Here is a 26,645-nt window from a genome sequence, read left to right on the forward strand (position 1 = left end):
GTTTTGCGTGTTGTTTAAAGTTGTTGACGTCAGCCGCTCTTTGTTGCTACAATCTAAAATCGACAATTTACCAAATCACGCACCTAGACATCTTAATTGACCAAAAGACGTATGTTACTTTAGTATTTACCAAATGACGCACTTTTTCAAGTGCACTTCCCTTTTTATCCTTCTGACAAATCAAACTTTTTTGTCGTTTTTCTTTTCTCCATCTTCTCTTTCCTATCTCCTCTTTCATCAACGATATTTAAGATTTAATTAAATTTTAATAGCATTTTAATACATTTAGAGAAGCTAAAATAAATATGAATAGCAAATTTGAACTCCTTGTAATCTCAGAAATCCACAGGAATTGAAATAAGTGCAATCTGAGCTCTCTAGGTCCATTAGTGGGTTTCGGTCAAAATCCACTAATGGACCTAGAGAGCTCCGATTGCATCCATTTCAGTTCCTATGGATTCTTGGTATTGCAAGGAGTTCAAATATACTATCCATTATTTATTTTGACTTTTATAAAGTGTTAAAATATAAGAAGAAAGAATCGGCAAAAAAAAAATCATATCAGGCCTAACGTGGAGTTTTTTTGTTAATTTTTTATTCTTATATTTTAACATATTTTAAAAGTCAAAATAAATAATGGATAACATATTTGAACTCCTTGCAATGTCAGGAATCCACAGAAACTGAAATGGGTGTAATCGGAGCTCTCTAAGTCCATCAGTGGATTTTGACCGAAACCCACTGATGGACCTAGAGAACTCTGATTGCACTTATTTCAATTCCTGTGGATTTCTGAGATTACAAGGAGTTCAAATTTTCTATTCATAGTTTATTTTGACTTTTATAAGATGTTAAAATATAAGAAAAAAGAATCAGCAAAAAGGCTCCACGTTAGGCCTGATATAAATCATATCAGGCCCAATGTGGATCTCACTCTATTAGAAATGCTCAACTATTTTATGAACTCTTCATTTCATAATGGATGTGTCTATGATTGCTCTAAGTAGAAAAATAGATAAGGGCATCAATGCATATCCTCCTACATAAATGTTTCAGCTAGTGATGAAATCAAGCGGAAAAAGCAGTAGCAAAGCATTGAGAGTTCTTTGACAAATTGGAGAATGTATAATGCTTCATTACCTGTAAGAAATACAAATGCAAACACTTAGAACAAATAGTTATAGCATAGTTATTGAAAAAAGAGAAGATACGTATAATTCCAATAAATAGAATTGACACAATACCAGATAGACATAATTCTTCTACTAGCATGTAACTGCAAATAAGTCATGACTCATTTATTTCTTCTTTCTTTGTAAAAGAAAATTAATCCAGAAAATGAGATCACTTACAAGAAATAAGGGAAAAGGACAAAGAGACGTCACTCCAAATTATGAAGGCTGAAAGAAAAGTGTGTCAATTATTTAAATGGGAAAAAGATACTAAGCAAAAGGCAGAGGAATTGCAAAAATCCATACTTTTCAATATCCAATCCAACATATTTGAAAAGGTATTCAGCAATTAAGGCTTTTCCAATGTGCATAATTTTTCAAACCCCCAACAAAGACATACATCATGAACTGAGATTTAAGTCAAAATAAAATGCTACATTGGAAATGAAGAATTCCTAAAATAGTTGAGCAACGTGAGCCTGATATGATTTATATCATGTCTAACGTGGAACATTTTTGCTGATTCTTTCTTTTTATATTTTAACATCTTATAAAAGTCAAAATAAACAATGGATAGCATATTTGAAGTCCTTGCAACATCAAGAATCCACAGGAACTGAAATGAGTGTAATATGAGGTCTCTAGGTCCATCGGTGAGTTTCGATCAAAATCCACTGATGGACCTAGAGAGCTCCAATTACACCCATTTCAGTTTTTGTAGATTTTTGATGTTGCAAGAACTTCAAATATGCTATCCATTATTTTTTTTGACTTTTAGAAGGTGTTGAAATATAAGAAGAAAGAATTAGCAAAAAGGCTCTACGTTAGGCCTGATATGAATTTTTTTTGCCGATTTTTTCTTATTATATTTTAACACATTCTAAAAGTCAAAATAAACAATGGATAACATATTTGAACTCCTTGCAACACTCGGAATCCATAGAAACTGAAATGGGTACAATCGGAGCTCTCTAGGTCCATCAGTGGATTTTGACCGAAATCCACTGATAGACTTAGAGAGCACTGATTGCACTTATTCCAATTCTTGTGAATTTCTGAGATTACAAGGAGTTCAAATTTGTTATTCATAGTTTATTTTAGATTATCTAAATATATTAAAATGTTATAAAAAAATTAACTAAATCTTAAATGTTGTTGATGAAAGAGGAGATAGGAAAGAGAAGAGGGAGAAAAGAAAAACGACAAAATTTTTTTTGATTTGTCAGAAGGATAAAAAGGAAAGTGCATTTGAAAAAATGCATCTTTTGGTAAATATCAAAGTAGCATATGTCTTTTGATCAATTAAAATGTTTAGGTGCGTGATTTAATAAATTATCGATCTAAAATCATTATTATGTAAATGAATTATATATTGGCAAAAAATCTTCTGTTTGTTTTTTTTTTTAACAAAAATCAACAATTAGCGCTTTTTTTAAATAAAAAAAATCCCGTCGCACTGACCTCAACCGGCCATCAATTATACGAACAAGACAAATTCACATGGTAGAATTACTAATCATAATTATAATAATTATAATTTCAGAATATATTTATTGAACAAATATAAATTATAAGAGAACAAGTTAAGTGTATTACAGCCGTTACCATATGAAATTGATTATTCAAAAAAATAAAATCCATCGAACATTATTTAAGGGCAATTATGTAATTTTAAAGGAGGCCAACTGAGTTGGACACTCTTAATGATATATTTTTTTTAAAAAAAGGCTGCTTGGATTTTTATTTTTTACCCCTAAATATTCGTGAGAAGGTTAATATTAGACTTATATAGATTGTCTATATTCGTAAATATATAAGTGAATTAGATAATAATTCTAAGCAATTTATAAATATTCATAAATAAATATCATTAATTGAGATCAAACTTATAAATAAAAAAACTTTTTAATATATATATATATATATATATATATATATATATATATATATAATTTAACAGGCTGAAAATGAAAATTTTAAACAAACAAAATAAACTCCAGTTCAACACTCAGAATTATGGAGGAATAAAAGTTGAGTTAAATCAAATTTAAATTTTTAATTCCATTATTTTAGAATTTTATTAAAAATAGTTATTTCAGATAATTTAATTTAATTTCAATTTTAAAACTCCTAACTCATTTAAAATGGATTAATCAAAATTTAGGTTATGAATTTTTGAAAATTAATAATGTACATTACTATTAATTTTTAAAAATTACATTAAAAGTAAATTGTGATATTTTAAAAAATTAGCATTTTTTTAAAATCTAACACACTGATTTTTTAAAAAACGGCCCTAAAAATCAAATGGGGTGTTTTTTTTTTAAACCAGCCAATGTTGATTTTAAAAAATTGCACAGTGATAGAATAGGACGGTAAATGTGCTGAATTGAGTTTAAACTTATTTGTTAAGGTAATTGAATCAAATCTAAAATGAACTAAGCAGTTAAAATAATTGTTCAAATTTGACATAATTTTTATTATGAGCTTAAGTTAGATTCATTTTGGTAGTATCGAGTTCTCAATTTAAAAATTATTTAATTATTTAAAATTTTATATTTAAATTTATTTTATTGATTATTAAGTTTAATTATTTAGTTTGATAGTTTTTATATATTTTGAAACGTTATTTATTTATTTATTTAATATGTTGATAAAAATTTTATTAATAAATTGAACACATGTCCAAATTTATTCATTTAATTGAATAAATATGTTTATTTAATTGATTTATGTATTAAACAGATATAAAATCGAACACTAAATTTATTTCAGTTCATCTACAACACGTGGACTGATAGGCTATCTTAATTAATTTGTCGACTCAATTATTTGATATTTTTTTTTTTTTTGGAAAACTCAATGAATTCGATTAGTTCGAACAAATTTCTATTGGTTAGTTTTTAGTTTAATCGGATTCCACCAGTTCTGTTTTAATCGATTGGCCACCCATAAAATTAAAAATTGAATTTAGTTTAGAAATTATGACGACGTTTTTAAAATATAAGAAAAATATGAGAAGTAAATTAAACTTTTCCCCTGTTTTTAAAGGTGTAGAACTATCTGGAATGAACTCTCAGGTCTCGATGGGGTTGCCCTCGCCGCATCTGCTGAGGTTGATCGTGAGCTGCCGTAAGATTGCGGTGGAGGTCACCTCTCCCCGGACCTCCACCATCGTCGCCATGGCGTCCTCCGACGAGCCGGAGTTTTTCGTCCAGAATCACGCCCGGAACAGCCGTTTCCCCCGCACTCGGATCTCCTGGGACGCCCGCGTCGCCGCTCGGGTCGGCGAGAAGCTAGCCCTCCGCCTCTGCGACCTCGGCGTGTCCTCCGTAGAGATCGACCTCGGCGAGGAGCTCTCCCGACCGGCGCACTTCCGCCGCCCCGCTGCCTCTCTCCTTGGTTCCGTAGCACGCGCCGGCGTCCACGTCGCTGGATTCGACAAACTACATTACCCCTAGGTAGTCTCTTTTCTGGTTACTTCTTCTTGAATTTCTATTTTCTTTTGCTAAAGTGGGTTGGGATTTGAAGAACCAAATTTGGGGGGAAAATGCAATTTTATTTCAGTTATGTTGTGCCTATTAGATTCCAGTTCACAAAATTTTGTGAAGCTATATTTGAATAGTTAATTGTCTGTAGTGGAGAGTTTGTTTCTAGGATTCTGAACTCCATAGCTATACTCTTAGGTCTTGTTTCATGGTAAATTGAAGAGATGGAAATATAGAAAAGAAGAAGGATGGAAAAGAGGGATGATAAGAAACTTATCCTTTCATTTGCTTCTTCAATGTAATTGAAGAGGATGGATCAATCTCTTGTGATCAAGAAATAATTACATTTCTTTCCAATTTTGCTGGATGAGTTATTACCAAGGATGCATGCTTCATTTATATTTTCAAATATCCTTATTTCATCTTTTTTAAGAAAACAAAGAGATAGAGTATCCATCTTTTAGCTTATTTCTTTCTCCGATGAATTCATCCTTCGACTGATACCTTAGAGTCGACACTTGGTTTTGTATACTCATTCATGATTAATATTGAGAATACTGTGGCTGCTTCCTATATGCAGCACGACACGACTCCACTATTTGAAATTAAAAATACAGTGAGTATACTGTTGTAGAACATGTGCTTTTATAAAAGGTAAATACGTACTAGTGAATGCATCAGAGAAAAAGATGAGTAAACAATAAAAAAGTTCCCGTATTGGCATCAAATTATGAGGGGGAAAAAATACAAAGAAGACAACAATAACAAAATCCAACTTTAGACAATGTTACCACCCTAGTAAGGACCTGAAAGTTGTTCATCTAGAGTTCAAAACTCACCTTCAGAGAAATTTCCCTATTTGTGCATATTATAAAAATATCTTATTGTATAAATCAGTGATGAGCTGCATCAGCATCATGAGATGATTTAATCGGTGTGGTGGTGTGAGACAGTAGAAACATTTCATTAGTATACTTCAAACTAAATTTATGCTGTTTTAAAAATTGTTAGGTCTGATACACACGTTTCCCTTGAAAAATGTTGTTTTCTCTATATACTAATTAGGATCTGTATTTTAATGTGTTAAGGAATATGTAGGATACATTGAAGAGGTGATTTGGTCACATGAAAGTAGTGAAAGTGGCATATTCTAATTGAAAGACAAATCCAAGCACTGTTTTCTTCATTTCCCAACAGAGGCCATATCCATCATACCCTTCTATTATAAAACACAAACTTCAACTGTAAAAGATAAGCAGACTATGTAAAAAGATTGCATCTATTTCATACTTGAGTAATAGACACATCACATCCTGAACCTCTGAGTATTTGGGTCAGGAAGGGTGGGTTCTTTGAGCACCCTTATAGGCTATTTTTTACTAACGTATAGGTCAGGTTGGTGTAAAGTTTCAATATATTGCAATAAAACCGTGAATCTTGGAGTTCCTTGGGCTCTGGTAAGGTGGGATCTTTGAACACCTGTATATCCAATGATGTTCTTCTTATATAGTAATAAAAAATGGATCAAGTTCGAATACACACAAGTGAGGTTAGAGGTCATGCACTACAAAGTTAAAGTGAATACCTGACAAAACATTGAGCTATTCTACAAGTTTGGATGTTTGTGCTTGCTAGATGAATTAGGCTGATTCTTGTACTTCTAGGGAAAACAATATAATGTTGTTCAATCATCAATGTGTTATCTGGCTTGTGAGCTGCACAAAAGAGAAGGAAGAACAACAGAGCATGTGCTAGATTGATAAGTAGTATCCAGTATTCACTTTCATGACAATATTGGTAGATTACTTCAAGATTAGACATATCATTCAAAGTTGAGGCTTGGCCAACTCTGAAATGATCATTCAAAGTTGAGGCTTGGCCAACTCTGAAATGATTCTGTGTCGGTGTCATGCTAGGTGTGTCAGCATGCAGTGCCAGAAGCACTAAGGAAGAAGGAATCAAGGAAGAATAGGAGATGGGGAAGAAGATGCGAGGAGAAAATGCTGGAAGAGGATGAAATTATGCCTACGAAGAAAATTCCTTGTCCTTGCTAACCTTGTTATTGAAGTCCCATTGGGGATGTCTTATCATGAAATGACACTCAAGCCCATACACTTGTGGAATCCTCCTAGCTCTCATGGGCTCCCATGGAAACTCCATCCCTGTTGCTAGAGGAAGCTCCATTGTGGAAGGCTGGTTGCTCTCTGTATTGGTGTCTCGAACTTGTGTAGCATGGAAGGATAAGTTTCACATGCTGATTGGCATGGAATGCTTTTAAAAACCATGGACTCATTCATGATTCATTATATAGACACTGCCACTTGTTAAGAACTCAACCATTGATAACACAAATTAAGCCCAACCTTGTCAGTCCATTTTCACATTAATTTGGAGGATTTCAGTCACCTTAAAAAATCATCACCACCACTGCTCCAGGAATGAACTTATTGACGTCACTTGGGCTCCAATTACCATTCAAATCAGACCAAACTCAGGCTTTGAAAGGTAAACCTGTTCGCTAGGAGATTGCAGGATATTGGTTTTGTACAGATCTGATTAGTTGGAAAACCTGTTCTCTAGGAGATATCTGATTCATTCTGGAGTTCATCAGACATGCTGATTCCATCATGGATCATACCCAAAAGTAATTCAGTATGCATTGGCTGGTAAGAATATGAATTTATTGTATGTGCTTGTGTAGATGATGTTGCCACTTGCCAAAAAGACTTCTACTGTGTCCATTTATGGTTCAGTGACCATTCTCATCAAAGAAGCAAACTTCTTGTCAATTAGATTTCAAGTATGTAAACATTTGTAGGGGGGATTTTTTTTGAAGAAATGTGTTTTGGCTACCATTTTGTATAGACACATGGTACAAACACAAGCAGGCTCCTATAACTGTAAATACAAGGAAAACATTGTTTGGACTGAAACTAGATGAACCGAAGGCACCATTAAAGAACTGCTTAGCGAGTGAGATTCCTCAGAGCAAACAATTGTTTTGGTGTATTGGTAGGTATGCCACTGACTTAGATGTGTTTGTGCTGTGACTCAAACCTTGATCAACATAAAATGGATCTCAGTGTTCAGATTCGATCAGACAACTAAGCGGTGTTTAATTTTGCAGGAAGTTGTTCAATCTGTTCCAAACCTTCCAAGAAGTTGTGCTGGCAAATCAAACTTTGGAACCTTATAAAAGTAGAAAATGCTGTAGCTTCTCTGGAAAAAGAGTAGCCACCCTCCTCTTAGGTGCATCAATTAATAGTACTCATTGTTCCCACATGGATGCTCATCATTCATACACCATCATTCATACGCCATGCTCAACGCACATGATCCCCCCAAAGCTGGCACTATCATGGCAAGTGAACTCCGAATTTATTCTCTATCTTCTATCTCTGTTCTATGTCCAAAACACAACTTTAGCGAGGAAACTTTAATTTAGAAGTAATAAAATTTGAGAAGCTTTGCATGTTGATCACATTGCATATGTTTGGTTCCTCAGTAATTATTTGAGTGTTGTTAGATTCTTGGATTTTAGTTGCAAATAGAACTTTCACTCTCAATATTTAACTGACATGATTTTGTCTATCCTTCTTAGAAGTATTTACTCGAATGCTAGAATTACAATTTCATGAATCAAACTAGAAATTGATTTGGATGAGTTTCAAATCATCAAACCAATGATTCGATGGGTCGAACTGTATCTTGATCTGAATATTGACTTGGGTTCATTGGTCAAGTTGACCTAGGTTACCTAGTTAAATCATATTGGTCTGTGTTTGATGTTTGAAGGCAAAGGAGTTTGAAGAAGGGAGTGATTCACGGTCTATATGTGAAAGCTGCAGCCTCTTCATGTAACATGAGTTAATCATATTATTCGGTTGGTGAATTAGTAGGAAGACTCTTTATCTTCAAGATTTTTTGTTTGAAATTATGAATTATTATTATTTTCATTTCGCCGCTTTGATTAGGTGAGACAACCCTACCTGACAGTCTGACACAGATTCCAGACAAAAGCAGCAAAAACAAACTATTCAAGAAGGCGAGCTTAAATTTATGCAGATCTTGTAGTGATTACCTATAAAGTGTTATCTTTTATCAAATAATAAATAACAATAATGATAAAAAAAATTTAAAAATAGAGGCTCATGAGTCTATTTTTAATGTGAAGAAATTATACAATGGCACTAATTTGTGCTAGAGGTGATCATAGATCGTGCTGTGTTGCTTGTTTTTTTAAAACTAAATATTTCTTAAAAATTTAAGCCTGCGATCTTTGCACTCAGTACAGGCTCGTGTATAATACAGGCTTAGCACGGACTGACCCGTTTGCCTGGGCCAGGCTGGCCACTGCCTAATGTCGTGACAAACAAACACCAATTGGCAGAAGTTTCAATTGCATCATGCGAGATTCTTGGAAAGTTGCTCCACTCGTACAGACAAGCATCATTGCACCTTGTTTTTTTTTGTTGAATTATTATATATTCCACTATTTCGAAAAGCCGAATTCAACAGGGTAATTAAGAATCGGAATTGAATTCGAGTTTGTTAGTTATTGCTTTGCAAAACAACTAATTATTGAAACAACAGTTCTATGTTCCTTTAGTGGCTTAACCGGAGTGGTTCGGATTGAACCGGATTTATTTAATTGAATTGGTCTTCCCGGTTTGATCGGGATGGCTTATGTTTATGGCTCCTTTCTGCAGCTGTTCTCCGCGAGACCGACGCCTGCTCGCGAGTTCTCGTTCTCCCCCCGCAGATTTCGGGATCTCGCGTGCCTGTCAGCACCGTCTCCTCCTCTGTTCGAGCTGTTGTCGGCAGCTCTCCCTCGCGATCGGGAGATCTCGCGCGAGCTCCTTGATTCGCAAAATCTCTTGCCGCCTCCTCCTCTAGTTCAAGGACACTTGATTCCTATCGTCTCTCCCTATTTGTAGGGTTAGCCGTCGTATTGGGAGCCGCAGTCATAGTCACCACTCCCTGGAAGGAAGGCAGTCTTCCTCCCTCGAGTTGGAAAGCCGCAGCAGTATTGGGAGGTTGTCGGGTATTCAATCTCGCCCTCCCGATTTGGCATCCGGCGGTTCTGCCGAATCGGAAGGGAATCGGCTGCCTCGGCCGTTTTGGAAGGTTGCCGTCGTTGGATTTGGGAAGAATGTTGTCTCCGTCGCGTTGAAAGGAAGGAGGTTTCGGAGAGATCGAGTCCGGCGGCTAGGCCTCCTCCTTCCTGTCTGTATATATTTCTTCTCGCGACGATCCTTCGCCTGCAGTGAGTTTCTCCTTCCAATCTCCCTCCTTCCTTCTCTTGCCGGTGACCGTGAATTCTTGGCATCCCGATTCGGGTAGTAAATTGCTGTTTCTCTTCGTGGGTCGTTTCTTCCGCCAGTGGCGAAGGACGCCAGCCAAGTTCCTCCCTGCGTCGAGTCTGTCAAAGAAGATAATCTTAAATGTATTATTATTTATGTGGTATTTTAGCCCGACCGGGTTTATATTTATTATATGGTTAATAATCTCTTTCAGATAAAAGGAGCGCATGTACCAAGTGAATAGGTTTGAGTGGAGTGCTCTAGTTCTTGCAAAATATTTTGGGTAAGAATTGTCTTGTAAATATGATTTTGATGTGTATATATGTAACCGTTTGTTGATAGCTTCGTTATGCAATGAAAAACTGTCCTAATACTTTTGGTCTCTTGCCTAACGTACAAGATAATTTATTGAGCAGATACTTGGCATTTTGTTATGCTCTGTAGTTGGGGCGTGACAGAAAATGGGGGTCATGTCGAGGCGCGTGTTGCCTGCATGCAGCAAGCTTTGTTGCTTCTGCCCATCTTTGCGAGCACGGTCACGGCAGCCTGTTAAACGGTATAAGAAACTCCTTACGGATGTCTTCCCTCGCTCTCTGGTTAGTCTTTCACCTACACAGGAACTACAATTTTCATGTTCTTTTTATTTCTGTTGAGGCTTAGATATTTGGACGGATGGATGAGCAACAGTTAATGTCATTCAAATTTTTTTTGTTCGTAGACTAGTTAATGATCCATCTCAGCTTTTAGCTTCCTTCGAACTGTTTTTGTTGGACTAGACATTATATTTCAGTAAATAATAATTGGCAACAATGAAATCATTCTTAATCAGTATGATTGTAGTCTCACAGAGGACTAGACATTTTTTTTATTGGTTTATTTGGGGCCGACCTCACCTAGCGGAATAAGGCTTGGTTGTTTTTTCCCTTCATTCTAATGATTATTTAACTACAAACTTTCTATCTAACACAGTGTGTGCGTGCACGCTCTTAGTAATGATATGCTGCTGCTCAAGTAATACATATTCTTGTATATTAAATGCAATCGTACTATTCTAGTACCGACATTGATCAAATTCAGTAATTAATTGTTGGCCGAATTGTGCTTTATTAATAGGTTTAACATCACTAATTTGCTGATAACTGAATCCAATAAAAAAAATGTTTGGAAATTAATGGTAGCTCAGTGTGCAAGAACTTGTCAGATTAGATCTGGAAGAGACGATACACAACATTTTATTTCATGAATTACCTTTTATGTTTTGTGATACACCATTTATGAGTACTTTTGATCTTGGTTCCAACTATTAACTATACATGAAATATCTGGTAACTTGTCAACTTGTTATAGTTTTGAATAAAATACATAACAAACATAAGAAAGTAATTTTGTTTCGTTTGTTTAGAACAATTTATGTGATATTGCAGGATGGCGAACCAAATGACAGAATGATTGCCAAGCTTTGTGATTATGCTTCAAAAAATCCAATACGTATCCCTAAGGTATCTTGCATCATTTTTGTCATTTTACTACATGTGCTAAATCACCTTGTTATATTGGACCTCTGATACTTGTTTACTTATTATATGTTTGTTCTTTGTATAGATATTGTTTGAATTTATGGCATAAAATCAAATAATCCTTTGTGAATTGGACATAAACCTATTAATTGGGACTAAAACATGTTTTTGAAATTTTATGGGAATGATATTTTTAGCTTCCACTTCTATGCTATTTTTGTTTTTACCTTAAGCTCCTCCTATCTTGTGTTTTCCATAACTTGTTATGGAAGGAATTTTAAGATATGGTATCAATGACAACACCATCAGCCTTAATATGTGCAGCAAGAAACACAATACTTCAAATTATTTTGATGTTGAGATTCTTCATGAAATTCTGTCATGTTCTACTTCCAAATGTTTTTTTGTCATGCTATGCATGTTTTTATACCTGAATTATTTCCTCTTCCTTAAACATTTGTTCCCATTGTTTATGACAATTGGTTTGTAGCATTGTGACTGCTTACTTAGACATCATGGGATTCTGCACATAAGCTGCATATCAAATATCCACTATTCTGGATCAGCATAACCATCATTCAACTTGAACATCAATTTTAGCTAGACATTGATAATGGAGAGAAATGATACTAAAAATAGAAATTGGATTAGTATATGATTACTACTTCTTAAGAGCTCATTGATACAGAACAACAAAGTGATCTATGCTTTTGATGTTAATATGGAAGGCAGACAAAGATACGATAATATCGATTCCTTCGAAGTATATGTTGTTGTCTTACAGTTCCATGCTGATGAGGCTGACGCTGTGCTATTTTATGAGAATGTATAAATTGCTACATTTGTATATTAGAAAGTCTGAGACTGGTCAAGATGCAATTTTATCAATGCTCATACCCTTTTAGCATCAGACATTCACCCTATGCCAATGTGTGCAATTGGTGCCATTGTCATAGGTCATCAGTCATCTTATGAATTTATCATTTGTGATGTCATTATGTGATTCTGTCTACTATTTGTAGTTGAGCAACGTTCATTTAATATCTTTTTTGTCATTTATTTTGGTCATTAGTCATGCTATGTTCAATTGGACTATCATAATTAGGAAAGGCTTCAACTGTTTCACTTAACACTCCTTCACATGTTGGTGGGTGGTGGGTGGTGGGTGGTGGGTGGACTGGACTCATCCAATCACGCATGGACTTGATTGATATTTTTGAAATTACAGAAACTTGCATCATTCTGACATAGGATTGCCTCCTTTGATACCATGTTAAATTTGAAAAGCTCTTGTAAACTTAATAGCTCAAATTGTTTGGAAATGACAATCTATATTTTTTGTATTCTTAACAAACAAAATATATAAAAAATTATTTAAAAAATTCAATCTGACAAATTTCTTTTACATATGCTTACATTGGCAAATAAAAAACAGCGTTACCCTTTAAAAATCTTCTTTTACTTTGATCTGATAACTGGTATCTCCAATAAATTAAGTCATAATACATGACAATGTTATGTTTAACGGAGGAAAAAGAAGGGTGGAGCTCATCAGGAAACAGAGAGCTGATGTAAAATGACTGTATTGGGGAATGATGGAGGAGAAATATACTTAATTATTAAATCAGAATTGCGAAACCAGAGTCACTAGACTAACAGATTGTGCTCCCACCTCTTTTCCAATGAATTTTTGTAATGTGTCAATCATTTGTCTAAATTGATTATCTTGTATGATATAACAAATGTAACGGTGAGACATTTTTTTTCTAGTTTGTCTTTGATATGTGAGTACATTTCCGGGTGTTCAATCCTTCAATGCTATTGCAAATATGAGCTTGTACAAGTGCACATCACACCAAGTTATGTGTATTTTGATGTTGTATGCTGTTAATGGTATTTGAATTAGACAGAACAAAATGAAGAAAAAAAGAAGAAGATGTCAATATCTTAGAATCTGGTGGGAGCTCGAGATGGATAATACTAAACCCATACAAAGAAAGAACACCAAGAATCTTCAATGTCTCTTGTAAAATAACACATTTAACATTATAGCAGGAATGACATGAATACGTTTGGTCATTGGACTATATATATGTATGCTTGTTGAATTTTTTTCTTGCATCTAATGAAGTACCTCTAAATTCGATTCTGGTAGAGCTTCTGACTGGATTTCTCTACATATATTGACAACTTTTTTCCTTGTGTATCTGTATACCAGACTGGTGGGTATAGTGTTTACTTTCTACACCTTCATACAATGAGTCGCAACTGAGTTTCTGTTGAATTAGAAAAAGCTCTGGTTACTTCTGTTCAAGTGTTAGTAACCACTTCAGAAGACTTGTTTTAAGATCTATTTGTAATTTCGCTGGTTATCTGCCCAAGTCATTATCTAGATGGAATATAAATTTGTTCATCAAGTTCATTAAATAGAAGCTTAGTTTATTGTATTTACCTTTCCTGTACAGATTAATAGACAAATTTATCCTGTAACCCATATTTATTTTATCTGTAGATCACTGACTACTTGGAGCAGAGGTTTTATAAAGAATTGAGAAATGAGCGTTTTTCTTTTGCAAAAGTGGTCCCATGTGTTTATAGGAAATTATTAGCATCATGTAAGGAGCAAATGTGAGTGTATAGTACATTTTTCTTAGAATATCACAACAATGTATGTTTTTCTAATTAACTTCTCTTTGTTTAAAATTCTGCACTTGGTAGTGTTATTTATTATGTGTTCATCTGTTTCCACTTGTTTAATCAACCTTGTTTTAACTCGCCAAATTTATTTTTCTTTGCTTATGTCCAACACTAAGCTGCTGATTGTGCGTGTGTTGGTAGATCTGCTTGATATGTTCTTTTTGATGTGAAATCTGAAAAAAAACTTGTGCAAACACATTTCCTCTTTAGGTTGTTGACCAAAACATTCAACACCCTCTGGTGTTGTTTTATGCATGGACGCCATAGAAATATTGCAAGATGTGACTCACATTGTATGAGGCATAATCATGATGGATTTACTACAGTATCCTTCAATGATTTCTTTGGTGTTCATGACATTCTGAAATATGTCTTAGTGATACTGAATAGTTATTTGGTGAAATATATCTTATTGATACTTATTAGTAATGTGGTGACAGCCCTATTTTTTCTTGAATGCTCTATCTCCGAGTAAGATGATAATTAGCACAGACCTAACACTTGAAGAAGTCTGAGAAAGTCATAAACTTGTCTATATTGCTTATACATTTTGTTCCAATCCATTTCATTTTGATAACATGTTATATCTTCACAGTTTAGTATTGGTGCTCATAAACTAACGTCCATCTGTCTGACAAAAATTCGATGCACTACTTCTTATTTTTGCCTTATTCAACTTTACCACATAGGAGTTGTCAGTAAATTACACATTGTGTGAGTTTGATGCATATATATTTAAAATATATTATACTGATCTCTAAGGTCATGATTGTTCCTCTTTTGAGTTTGGAAATTATGTGCTAGGTCTCTTGACTACTCAATTAGTCAAGATTTTATCCAAGAGGAACATGTTTCCTAACATTGTGAAGTCAGTATATTGATGCATTTTTATGCAAGAACTTAAAGCACTTTAACTTTCTCAAGTTGAGATACTCATTGGAAATATATCTAGTTCTTATAATAAAGTGAAGAATTTTTAATATTTGTTTGCATTTATCTTCTAATTCTTATAATTATGAGTTCATCCAGGCCATTGTATGCAGCTAGCTTGTTGAGCATTGTGCAAATATTACTTGAACAAACACGACAAGACGATATGCGTGCTCTTGGTTGTCTTACACTTATTGATTTTCTTAACAATCAGGTAAGTTGTTCAGGGGTTTTTATGCTCTTCTGTATGTTTTTATTTCTTAACATGCTGTTATGAAGAATATGTTTCTGTATTCAGCTATCACAAATATTAAATAGTGTTCTTGGGTTGATATCTCATAGTGTAGGGTAGTGCTGATAGGCATTTCATAGTTTCATGCAATGCCCTCTTTTGCCTGCAGGTCAAAGCCAAAAGTTAGTCCGTGTCTGTGGCACGAATTAGCTGGCATGTATTGAAAATCATGATAAAAATTCAATCCTACTAACCGATGTCATCTTCCATGTGTTCCATTGTCCCAAATGTAAGAAAAGTAATGAATTCCTTAAACTGGTGGATTCTAACTTGTAAGTGTTGGAAGCTATACTATTAGGATATCATTGCTTTCTTGTGATTACTTGGAAGCAATCAGGAAACCCTTCAACTGAAATTTGCGCTTTTGTTTACTTATATTTAGCATGCATTGAAGTGTGAGCTGCTATGTCAAAAGTCAATTGGACTCTAAATGTTCGAAGCATTTTTTTATTTCATTATTTTAGCTTATGATTACTCCATAACTACCAGTATGACTTGTTTCTTTTCCCCAAGTTGCAGCAAGGGCAGGAACGGACACTTCAGGAAAAATGTCATTAATTGAGATGTTATATATTTCTAAGTGACTGAAGTTTGATCTTTTCAAGTGAAATGTCTTATCTTGGTCCCTTTTCTATGGAATTGAGCTTTTTCTTAGTTGGGATATGGGTGTTCATATCCGTTTGTATAGCAATTAATTGTCTTTGTCAAGTGATTCAATATTTTGGGTAATTAAGTTTAAAAGATGAGTGAATTTTACAAATTTAATTTCTATGCTAAAATTTATTTCTACAATAAAAAGTTGAATTAGAAAACAACAAATTCTCAACAATAAATTCTTGGAAGATGCCATAATGGCGGCAAAAGGCAATTCACTTGCCCCAGCGTCTCCGTCAGCCCGTCCCTAAGCCAACATGGAAGAGGTAAATCACGGGTGACTACTAGCCTTGGGCAGTTGAATAGCGCATGGGTGGAAGATGCCATAATGGTCTTATAGACAATTAAATAAATAGTTTTATGATAGTAGGATAATTTGAGTTACCAATAATTAAATATTTTATGTTTAATGGGGACATTTGGCCATCCTGACTGTTAATTAAATCCACTCATCTTATCATTAATGTCAGAAAATAAAGCAGCATGGATATAATTTGCATCTGACTTGTAGAGATGGAGTTTAATATTGAGGACGAGTCTAACCTATCTATTTGCATGATTCCTAGTGATTCAGTGGAACTTATCCTGTTGCATAGCTGTGTCATAAGGCACTCCCCGTAATAAACCTTGCTTTCCCACCTTCCCTACTTAGTCATGCCAGTGATGCCACTATTGGCCTGCGCAGGTCCGCTAGTAATCCTGTTTTTTTTCTTAGTATATCTGTCACAAGATGTTGGTTTCTGGCATGATTTTCAATACTCCTAGTTGGGTACTGATGGTTTAAAAAATGTTTATCTATTACCTGTGACCAAGTGCTAACTACAGAACTTCTTAGACTTTTAGAAGTATTAGCTGAGTTTGCATAGGTTTCTTACTATCCAGTCAAATTAATTTTTGATCAGTCATCAGCTTGTGCACTTAATTCTTCTTTTATGATATGCATTGTACAAGGTGGATAGCACATACATGTTCAATGTAGAAGGCCTCATACCCAAACTTTGTGAACTTGGTCGAGAAGTAGGGGAAGATGATAGGGGACTGTTTTTGCGTTCAGCAGGCCTGCAAGCTCTTGCTTCCATGGTATTCTATTCTATGATCTGCAAGTGTTTATTTTTCTATACTCTGGTATCCACAGTGTTCAATTCAAAATTTTTAATCTATATTATCACCTTCTAATGTCAGTTTTGTACTAAGCTATTTTATAATTTATATTCAGTTATCATGGCCTAGTAGCTCTTGTAACCGCGTATCTGAGCAAAAAATCATCAAAATTTAGCTAGGGCGTTGAGTTTACTATCTTCTTGAAAATCCCTTTCCGTTGGAAAAAAATGGCTGAAAAGGTTTGACATTTGACTGTTGCAATGACCAGATGTGTTTTGATACATGCTCCCTGTTGCCGGTAGTAATTTTACATGATAAAATTATTCTAGGATGTTGGAGAACCCACTGTAATATATTCCAAATCCAAATTACTTTGTGGAACTCTTGGTTTCACTAACTCCATGAACTGGAATGAGATGAATCTTTTGTTCATTATTTATAATAGATACGTTGGTCTTCAATTATTGAAAATCAAACTTATTCATCTCTGATCTCTTTCCTTACGAAGATACTGATTTATCCCTTGACTACAGGTGGTTTTCATGGGTCAATACTCACATATCTCAATGAATTTGGATGATGTAAGTTTAGTTTTTCAAACTGTTCATTGTGTAATTTTCTGATTTCTCAATATCTTAACAAGCTTATTACATCCAAGTTTATAAATTAAGATATTGTTTCTAAAGATATTTGATTGAAAATTCTTTTTAATTTATCAGCTCTCTTACCAGCAAAGAGTCTTATGTTATGTACAGTTCACTTCATTGTATTGGACATATTTTTGTATCAAATTGTGTTTGCTTGTTCAAATAGGTAGAACATGAATGCTTTCTTATTTTTATTTGCTGTTGAATTTGAGATGGAACTTTATTTTCATTTTTTTGAAGTATGAAAGACAAAGGAATATCCCTTCTCAAAATTCTGAAGAAAGTTGTCTTCTTGGATCAATAAATTATATCTACAAGGTCTGCATGCATTTAAACTTTGGGTGATCACCTAAAGAAATTATCAGCAAGGTTAATTATAGGAATGGCTTCCCTACCTTGACAATTCGGACAATTCCAATTCATCCTAGTACACAAACCATTTGTTACAGTTCTTTGACAGTAGCTGAAGGATGATCCTACATCTGTGTCATCACTAATTCATATTCACTTGAGATTTGCTTATGAAGTGTCAAAGTCACATTTTAAGAAACATATTTTAGAATCATGGCAAATGCATGAAACTCATTTTCATTGTCTCCATCACAGAATTTGGTCCAATGTTGTTCAAACAAAATCCTCTTTATAGTTGAAAATTGTCTATCTAATCATTGCATAACTCAGCATCAAGAGAGAAATCCAATATGATAGATTGCTTCTGAAGTCACATGATTGGCTAGATATTCTTAGTGGAAAATTTGGTGACCATTTGCCTTTGCAAGTTGTGCTAAAATAAAAAGGCTAATCAGCATTCAAGGTGTCATCCTGTGTTTTTGACGTGGTCAATTCCCAATCCTATTTCTGAACCCAAAGTAGTTATTTTCGTGTTTAAACTTTGTGCCTAGAAATCTTACCTTTAAAAGTTTGCCTAGTCATACTAAAGTGAAGACCAATAACTTGGCAAAATTTTCCAAGTTTGTCGTGCATTTTGTAGTTCTCCCACTTAAACAAATGATATGTTCTACATTAGGCAACATAACAAGGTATGGCTAACTAAACAGCTGGCAGTCTACCTGAAATAGACCCAATACACTGTGCCAAAGAGGCAGATTTATATGTATATTTTACTTGATTGATTTATGAAGTCATTTTTTGGCCCCGTTACATCTCATATAGATTGTGAAATCGGGTTAGTTAACTTTTTTATATTCATATACATTTTTTTGTCTCAGTTTATATTCTCTCACATGGCTTCTGTGTTTAGTAGTTTCCTTTATAGAAAAATGTTTGATTTTTTTCTTCTACTGGAAACAGATTGTTGAAGTGATGTTGAATAATTATGAGGTTCATCAAATTGGTTTTGACAATAATAAGCATGATTTCCAGTCAACTGATGATCATAATAAATGCGTAGATGAAGTTGTTAGGGTAGAAGATAATGTTTCATCCTTCCAAGACTCCTGGAAGAAGGTTCAGACAGTACATCAGATCATGAACGTGGAATTTGATGCCACAGTGTAAGAATTTCATTGTTGATGTATTTTTTTTCTTTAACTATTTATCTTGTTTCTTAATTTTCAGTGCAAGAACTTCACTGTTGTGTATTAATTTTCCTTTTACATTTTATCTAGTTTCTTTCAGTTAACATCTACATTGTTAACCAGGGACTTGACGAAATGCCCTGCGCACTGGTCAAAAGTTTGCTTGCAGAATATGGCTAAACTTGCTGAAGAAGCAACCACTGTAAGACGAGTTTTAGAGCCTTTGTTTCGTAAACTTGACAGTGGAAAGCACTGGTCCCCAGTGAAGGGAATTGCTTGTTCTGTTCTATCTGAATTGCAACTTCTAATGGAGAATTCAGGTACTTTCTATTATCATTTCCTTTGTCTTCATGTTTTTTTTAATCTCAGCTTCTGCTAGACTGATGGATAAACATAGCCTCTGTCTACTTTCAGGACAGAACAATGATATGTTGATATCTACACTAATAAAGCACTTAGATCATAAGAATATAGGCAAGCAGATTATCATGCAGGTCAATATCGTCAATGTTGCTGCTCATCTTACATCGCAGGCCAAGCTCCAAGCTTCACTATCTGTCATCACTTCTATTAGTGATTTGATAAGGCATTTGCGAAAATGCTTACAATTTTCAATTGAAGCATCAAGTCTCGGTGATGAGGATGCTGAAAGATGGAACTCTGTCCTCCATTTTGCTATGGAAGAATGTATTGGAAAATTAGCCAATAAGGTCCTTCAGTTTTCAACACAGACTTCAAACTAGCTTTTTGAACATTACAACTATCGTTAGCAACTGGAGCTTCGCTCACTTTCTTGATTTTTTTGATATTGATTAACAGGTTGGAGATGTTGGACCTGTCATTGACATGATCGCTGTTCTACTAGAAAATGTTCCTACTACGTTTGCCAGAGCAACAGTTTCTTCTGTCTATCGAACTTCTCAGCTAGTTGCCTCCATCCCAAACTTGTCATATCAAAAGAAGGTAACGCTGTCTTATATTCTCTTTATATTTCTGATGTAATTGCAAATTCAGGTGCATCACTTATCCATGCATTGCAGGCTTTTCCAGAAGCACTATTTCACCAGCTTCTCCTAGCAATGGCACATCCTGATCCTTACATAAGAGTTGGTTCTCATCGGATCTTTTCTGCTATTCTTATGCCCACAATTATTTGTCCTTGGTCAACTCCTGGTATTCCACTTTCTTTCAATGGATATGATCCAGAAGGAACACATTTGGTAGCACTCTCAGGTTATGCCTCCTCAAGAATCATTTTGGAAAAGCTCAGACTCAAGGGATCCAATGCCAATGGATCCCTAGTAAATGTAAGGGAAAAAGATAAGGCCACGGAAAAGGGCACAGATGGTCAAATGAAAAACTCTGATGCAAGCTCTGGTCAATACAGAGTTGACTCTTTCCAGAGCAAAAGTCAGAGCATGGTGTTTCCTCATCTTGATGAATCAAGTGAGGGGAAAGATGTTGGCAGACTTGAAGAGGAAGTAGGCACTGTAATTCTTTCGGTCATTGAACGAGATATTTTACAACTACCGATTGGAGTGATATTCCCATAACTGTTGAATTTTCTTTTCTAATCTGCCCTTTTCATTTGATTGCGTAGGATCTGATACTTATGCGATTGAGTAGTCACCAGTTGGGTCTTTTACTCTCATCAATATGGGTCCAAGCCATATCACCAGAAAATGTGCCTGCAAATTTTGAGGCATTGGCTCACACATGCAGTCTAATTTTATTAGTTTCTCGAACAAAGGTACCTTTTTGGACATATTACTTACTTTTGTGTAGTTTTCTTTTCCATATTATTGAAGATTTCAAATGGTAACCATTTCTCTCAAAAGATCAAGAAGTCACAATATGTCCTATCTTCATCATAGTCAAATGGAACTGGCTGTAACTATACACCCGATTACAACAAAGTAAAAACCAAGACTTACAGACTAACTAATGGTCTCCTAATGGATGTTAAGATAAATACAGTGAAGATTCAGAATACCACATGTGACAGTGCTAATATGATAATCAATTAGAGCAAAAAAATTTAGATGTTAGGAAAGTGGCTCATTTATTGATTTATAATAAAACATCTTGTGCATTCATGTTGCATGCATTAGTGTTTTCGACCATGACCCATTAAATTTTCCATGCATATTGCTTCCTGTTGTACTCTTTGATTGTGAATATCCTGCCCTTTAGCAGCAATGCTACAATTTTTTGCTTTTCAATGTTGATTGACACTTTATATACTCTTCCAGAACTCTAGTCATGTGGCCCTGGTTCGGTGTTTTCAATTAGCATTCTCATTGAGGAGGATTTCTCTAGATAATAGAAGTGAGTTCCTTGATCATCATGCTACTTTTTATTCCTTGATCACTCAGATATGAATAGTTTTCAATGTGAAAATCATGAAAAGTTCATAACAGACCAATTTTATTTTACATGATTCCAAGTTGGAAGTTTAATTTTGTGTGCTATGTTCCTCTTGCTAATATATTCAGTAATCAGTTGCTAGTGTTTTTTAGGTTTAACTCATGTTCCAAGTTGAGTACAATATCACCTTGGTATATTAGAATAGAAAATTTTGTACAATATCAACAATAGTTCATTTGTTGCAATCGTATTTTTCCATATGTATATTTATTGTTGTTCTTAAATATATTCTAGTTCTAATTGTAAACCTATGTTTCATTGGAGATGTGATTCAATGGCGATTAATGGTTTTGAAGTTCTAAAGATCAAATTTTGAAACTGAAAGATAATTTCGTCCAAGATAGCATTGTTTTAGAAAGCTTTGTAAGTAATTGCATAGATAGAATTACACCATTGTTAATATGACTTGATTAACATAATTTTACTGAAAAGATAAACAAGAAGCATATTTTTTTGTGCTGTTTAAGTTGGTATATATATTTTCTTACATGAATTATGATGGGTTGTTAACATTCATTATTATATGGTATATGTTTTGTGTTATGTGTAATTTTACCTTCAAATTCTTTTCATATAGAATTATGGATTGCTTAGGATAATTATTTTAATTGTTAAGCAATGGCCATTGATTTATCTAAATAGAGTGTGTTGATCGGTTGATTTGATATATTATAGGTAAACTCAAATACTTGGCGATATAGCTAATGTTCATTTTTAAATAGAGATCACATCTAATCACGCCCAAAATGATAAGTGGGCATAGAAATTGAAGTTACTCCCACCCGAGAATGACCCTCAAATCATAATACATGTAGCGTCGTCTCCGCCACTAGCATATGTGATTAAGATAAGATCACATCTCTGGATATGGCAGTTTATACTTATACGTTTGTGAAACATATATATGCCATGGAGGACACTAGGACAAATATTAGTGAATACTCATTAAACGAGTTTATATACCTATTAAATAGATTCGAGTAAAATAATACTACCAATAATAGGTAGAAAACACTTTATATTTGGTAGCTCAGGTATTGGGGAATAGGAAGAGAGGGGAGGTGAGGTGATGTGATGATTTACCTTGATGATCTCACAATAAGATCTTGTGCTTCTGGTGGCAATTTTTAGAGAATCAAAGAGAACTTTGCTAATAAACTGTAGGACTGCAAACTAACTGTCAATCTCTAGGACCATATTTATAGGTTTTACAACATTTTCAATCTAATTAAGATTCAAGCAAAGTAGGCTAAATCTGATCTAAGAAGTGAGTTTAATAATTCTGTAGTCTAATTCTCCAAAGAGGTTTATTTTAGGATTAATTGATAAATTTAGCACGAATTTTTGATAATTAAACAAATCTAGAATGAACTTTCAATTTTTAACAGACTTATGCATACTTTCAATTTTATAACAAATCTAGGATATTAACAATTTAACAAAATAGATAATATGTTTTAAATTTCTTAAAATTAGTTAACATATTAGTATATGACTTATTTAAATGATTGTAAAAAAAGAACATTCTAAATCAAATAACTAACATTTTAATATCTTTACTGTTTAAAAATTCTTGCAATAATGTTAAATGTAAGTTACATGACATTTTTACAAGATGTTTTTTTAAAATATTATTATTTTGGCTATAATGTTTTTTTTACCATAATGGTAAAATAAATCATATGCTAATATGTTAATTAATTTTAAAACATATTATGTAGTGATTAAATTGACAATATGTTATATTTGTTATGGAATTGAAAATATGTTAATAGATTTGTTAAAATTAAAATTGAAATTTCACACTAGAGTATTGAAACTTCATCCTAGATTTAGCAATTTCCCTTTAATTTTATTCGAATTGGTTCCCTTCTGAATAAAAAAAACTTAACTAGCCAGCCAACATTGTTTGTTTCTAGCCTTGGGTTGTCGTAGACATGGAGAATAGGATACATAAACTTTATTCTAAGGCAGTTTAAAATTTCAGTGGAGTAATTGTAATTTTTAAAAGACAAATCTTCCTTTGTTCTTCCTTGCTTGTCTGTAAATGCAAGTTACTTCTGAAGTATTATTCAATTAAATGTTTAAATGGATTTTCTAAGGGATTTCAATATTATGCCATCAGTGTGCCTTGAAAATTTCATTTTGTTCTAAAATATCATGAGTAAAGCAGACTCTTTGGAACCTTCACGTAGAAGATGTTTGTATACCTTGGCATCGTCAATGCTTATAATTTCAGCGAGGGTCAGTGATCTTCCTGAAGTGATTACTGCAATTAAGATGGGCACAATGGTTAGACATTTCAGAATGTTTTTTCACTTTATTTATATATATATATATATATATATATATATATATATATATATATATATCCTAATTTTGTATTAAGTAGTCCTTTATTATAAGGCCCTGATGTGGGCAATTGTTTTACAGGCTGATCCTCATCTTTGTCTAAGTGAAGATAGTAGGTTGCAAGAAACAGAATCTTGCAGTTACATTTATGGTTCTGAAGAAGATGATATTGCTGCAATGGAGTTCCTTGAGAAAGTTGAAAATGATGATACACAACTAAAAGAGACTGTCATTTCACAGTTAACAAAGAGATTTGTGAGTCTACCAAAGGTAAATTTATTTGCATGCCCATGCTTTAATTTTTTTAGCTAATTCCACCTTCCTGATTTTTTTTTCTTTTCGATCATTTTATTGTGGCTAATTGTTAAATGCTTTGTCAATGAAATCCCAGGAAAAACTCGTATCCATAAGAGAGCAGATCTTGCAAGAATTTTCGCCAGATGATACCCTTCCAACTGGTGCACCTTTATTCATGGAGACACCTTATCCATCTTCGCCTCTTTTGCAGAACGGAAGTCAATCTTATGAAGAGGTACTATTTTTATTGTTATTCAGTTGTCAGTTAAAATCAACTTTCTCATAAATGATATCTTCCTAGTTTTATTCTTTTATTTGCAGGTCATGACTCCTATGCTTTTGGAGGATGTGGACACATTTTCAGAAGCATTCAGAAGTCAATCAGATGGGAAAATGTCAGAGTCTACAAATAATTTTGATCTCTTGAATGTCAACCAATTGATTGAGTCGGTATGTATTACCTTTGAAATCCAGGACAAACATCTTACGGTAGCTTAGGCAGTTAAGTTTATCAGTTTGGTAATAAAATCAAAGGCCAAACTAACATATTTCAGGTTGGAAAGTCTAATCCAAAATCATGTGGTTTTGATTTGGAGTTGCCTCCATTGTAAACTAAAATTCGAAAATAAAGATATATCATTCAAAAATTAATTAAAAACTACTTTATTGATTGGAATAACAATAAAAAGATTGCTATACTTTAAGGTTTAATACAATAAGCCAATAACACTAACAAAGACACTAATTAATATACTCACTTAGCTATATATGCAAAGTTTTCCTAGCTTACAAACCAAAAAACACTCTGATAAATGATTTATTTTTGTTTGATTGATCAAATTTTGGGTTATAGATTATCGCACATAATGAAGATACTCCTCAAACTCAGGTCATCAAGATTTTGATAGCTAAAATATTGTGTGAATTTCAGATGAACTGCATGCATGATTTTGTTTTTTCCCCTCTTATATAGTCCTATCATGACACTTTGGGAAAACCCAGATTGAGAGAGAATAAAAATTTCTGGAAATTAATGTAGAACTGTTAATTTTATTTATTTTATTACATAACTAACAAAGGAATATATGAAAATAAAAGGATCTAAGCTTGATTCTTAGGCTTTGGTAGAACTGTTTACCCGTTTTTCTCTTATGTTTTAGTTCTTGCACTAAATTATATTTACTCAATGATATCAATTAGGTTCATGATATTACCTGATAATCTGTAAAGGATAGTGCTGTAGTTTTTGTTTAAAGCTTTGGAAGAATTACAAGTGATTTCAAATTGTCTGCTTTCTTGTTTAGGAACCACTCAAACTCTTGGCACCAACCTTACAGATTATCAAATAATATTCTCACATTTGTGATGTTACATGTATACTTTTTGTCTCATGAAATGCAATCCAAATCTCCTTGCAGGTTAACGAGACAGCATGGCAAGTTGCTAGTTTGACGCCAATAGTTCCAGTACCATACGACCAGATGAAAAGCCAATGCGAAGCCCTTATGAATGGAAAGCAAGAAAAGCTGTCTGTGCTTCAGAGCTTCAAGCAACAACAAGCTGACTGGAGAGTCATGCCAGAAGAGAAAATCATAAATGCAGTGAATACAAACCAGGCAAGTCTCTGTACATACATGTTCAGAACCATCTTTCTTCAAGTGAGTAATTGCAATTGACACCCTCTACATCTTGTCGCAGATTCTGCATTCTCCAGCATCAGTAATAAGATCAGTTAACAAGGAGCAAGAACATAATAACTTCGTGTTGAGTGAGTCTGAGCAGTCCTTCAGGCTACCACCTGCAAGTCCATACGACAAATTCTTGAAAGCTGCTGGCTGTTGAATCTGAACCAGGATCAGTTTACACCCGATAAATCTAATAATGCGCAGTATAGAAGTGTCTATATTTTCTTCCATTTCTTCTTTTATCAAGTAATATTTTTTTTCCAACGCGCAATTGTAAGCAAGAGGAACTGGTAGGCAAAGTGTTTTGTTTCTTCTTTAATCCAATATAAAGGACAGTATTATATATACGCCACACGATGTTTCAAAAGGTGCTCATCTCCATGTTCTTAATTTATAAGCACAGCTATTTTGATCTTCAAGGATCCTTTTATGCATTGTATTTGACACCAATGAGAAGTGGTTCTGAGACCTTGTTAACCTTTAGCAATATGATAAGTGTCTGTTCACAACTGAGTGTGCTCACCCTTGCGGCTCAGGTTCAACAA

At 34.0% G+C, this 26,645-nt stretch overlaps 2 protein-coding genes across 13 annotated transcripts; both read left to right on the forward strand.

Annotated features, from left to right (window-relative positions):
* Window positions 1-4,231: 4,231 nt before the first annotated feature.
* On the forward strand, window positions 4,232-26,519 carry LOC121977100 (protein SEMI-ROLLED LEAF 2-like). 12 transcript variants are annotated; one of them, XM_042529620.1, is made up of 22 exons: window positions 9,317-9,926; window positions 10,044-10,106; window positions 10,178-10,246; window positions 10,380-10,559; window positions 11,388-11,462; window positions 13,993-14,108; window positions 15,207-15,321; window positions 17,005-17,133; window positions 17,688-17,735; window positions 19,113-19,315; window positions 19,463-19,659; window positions 19,754-20,049; window positions 20,159-20,302; window positions 20,380-20,829; window positions 20,940-21,089; window positions 21,592-21,667; window positions 23,937-24,058; window positions 24,200-24,388; window positions 24,510-24,650; window positions 24,737-24,865; window positions 25,834-26,031; window positions 26,114-26,519. In XM_042529620.1, the coding sequence occupies exons 4-22, from the start codon at window positions 10,425-10,427 to the stop codon at window positions 26,255-26,257; spliced, it is 3,057 nt and encodes a 1,018-aa protein (XP_042385554.1). In that variant the 5' UTR covers window positions 9,317-9,926; window positions 10,044-10,106; window positions 10,178-10,246; window positions 10,380-10,424; the 3' UTR covers window positions 26,258-26,519. The 12 variants fall into 12 exon arrangements, with proteins under 12 accessions (XP_042385557.1, XP_042385554.1, XP_042385555.1 ...); XM_042529621.1 differs by having other exon boundaries at window positions 10,408-10,559; XM_042529617.1 differs by having other exon boundaries at window positions 9,317-10,106.
* LOC121978761 lies at window positions 4,259-4,633 on the forward strand. Its single transcript, XM_042531058.1, has one exon. The coding sequence runs from the start codon at window positions 4,259-4,261 to the stop codon at window positions 4,631-4,633; it is 375 nt and encodes a 124-aa protein (XP_042386992.1).
* Window positions 26,520-26,645: the final 126 nt, after the last annotated feature.

This window comes from Zingiber officinale, chromosome 4B (genome assembly GCF_018446385.1).
Source record: "Zingiber officinale cultivar Zhangliang chromosome 4B, Zo_v1.1, whole genome shotgun sequence".
Classification (NCBI taxonomy): Eukaryota; Viridiplantae; Streptophyta; class Magnoliopsida; order Zingiberales; family Zingiberaceae; genus Zingiber; species Zingiber officinale.

Bases quoted from the DNA above. Each gene is read 5' to 3' on its own strand.
- LOC121978761 (XM_042531058.1), top strand. From the start codon at position 4,259: ATGGGGTTGCCCTCGCCGCATCTGCTGAGGTTGATCGTGAGCTGCCGT.
- LOC121977100 (XM_042529623.1), top strand. From the start codon at position 10,425: ATGGGGGTCATGTCGAGGCGCGTGTTGCCTGCATGCAGCAAGCTTTGT. The intron at 19,316-19,462 runs GTAAGAATTTCA...ATTGTTAACCAG, and splicing joins GTGGAATTTGATGCCACAGT to GGACTTGACGAAATGCCCTG. The intron at 20,303-20,379 runs GTAACGCTGTCT...CATGCATTGCAG, and splicing joins ACTTGTCATATCAAAAGAAG to GCTTTTCCAGAAGCACTATT.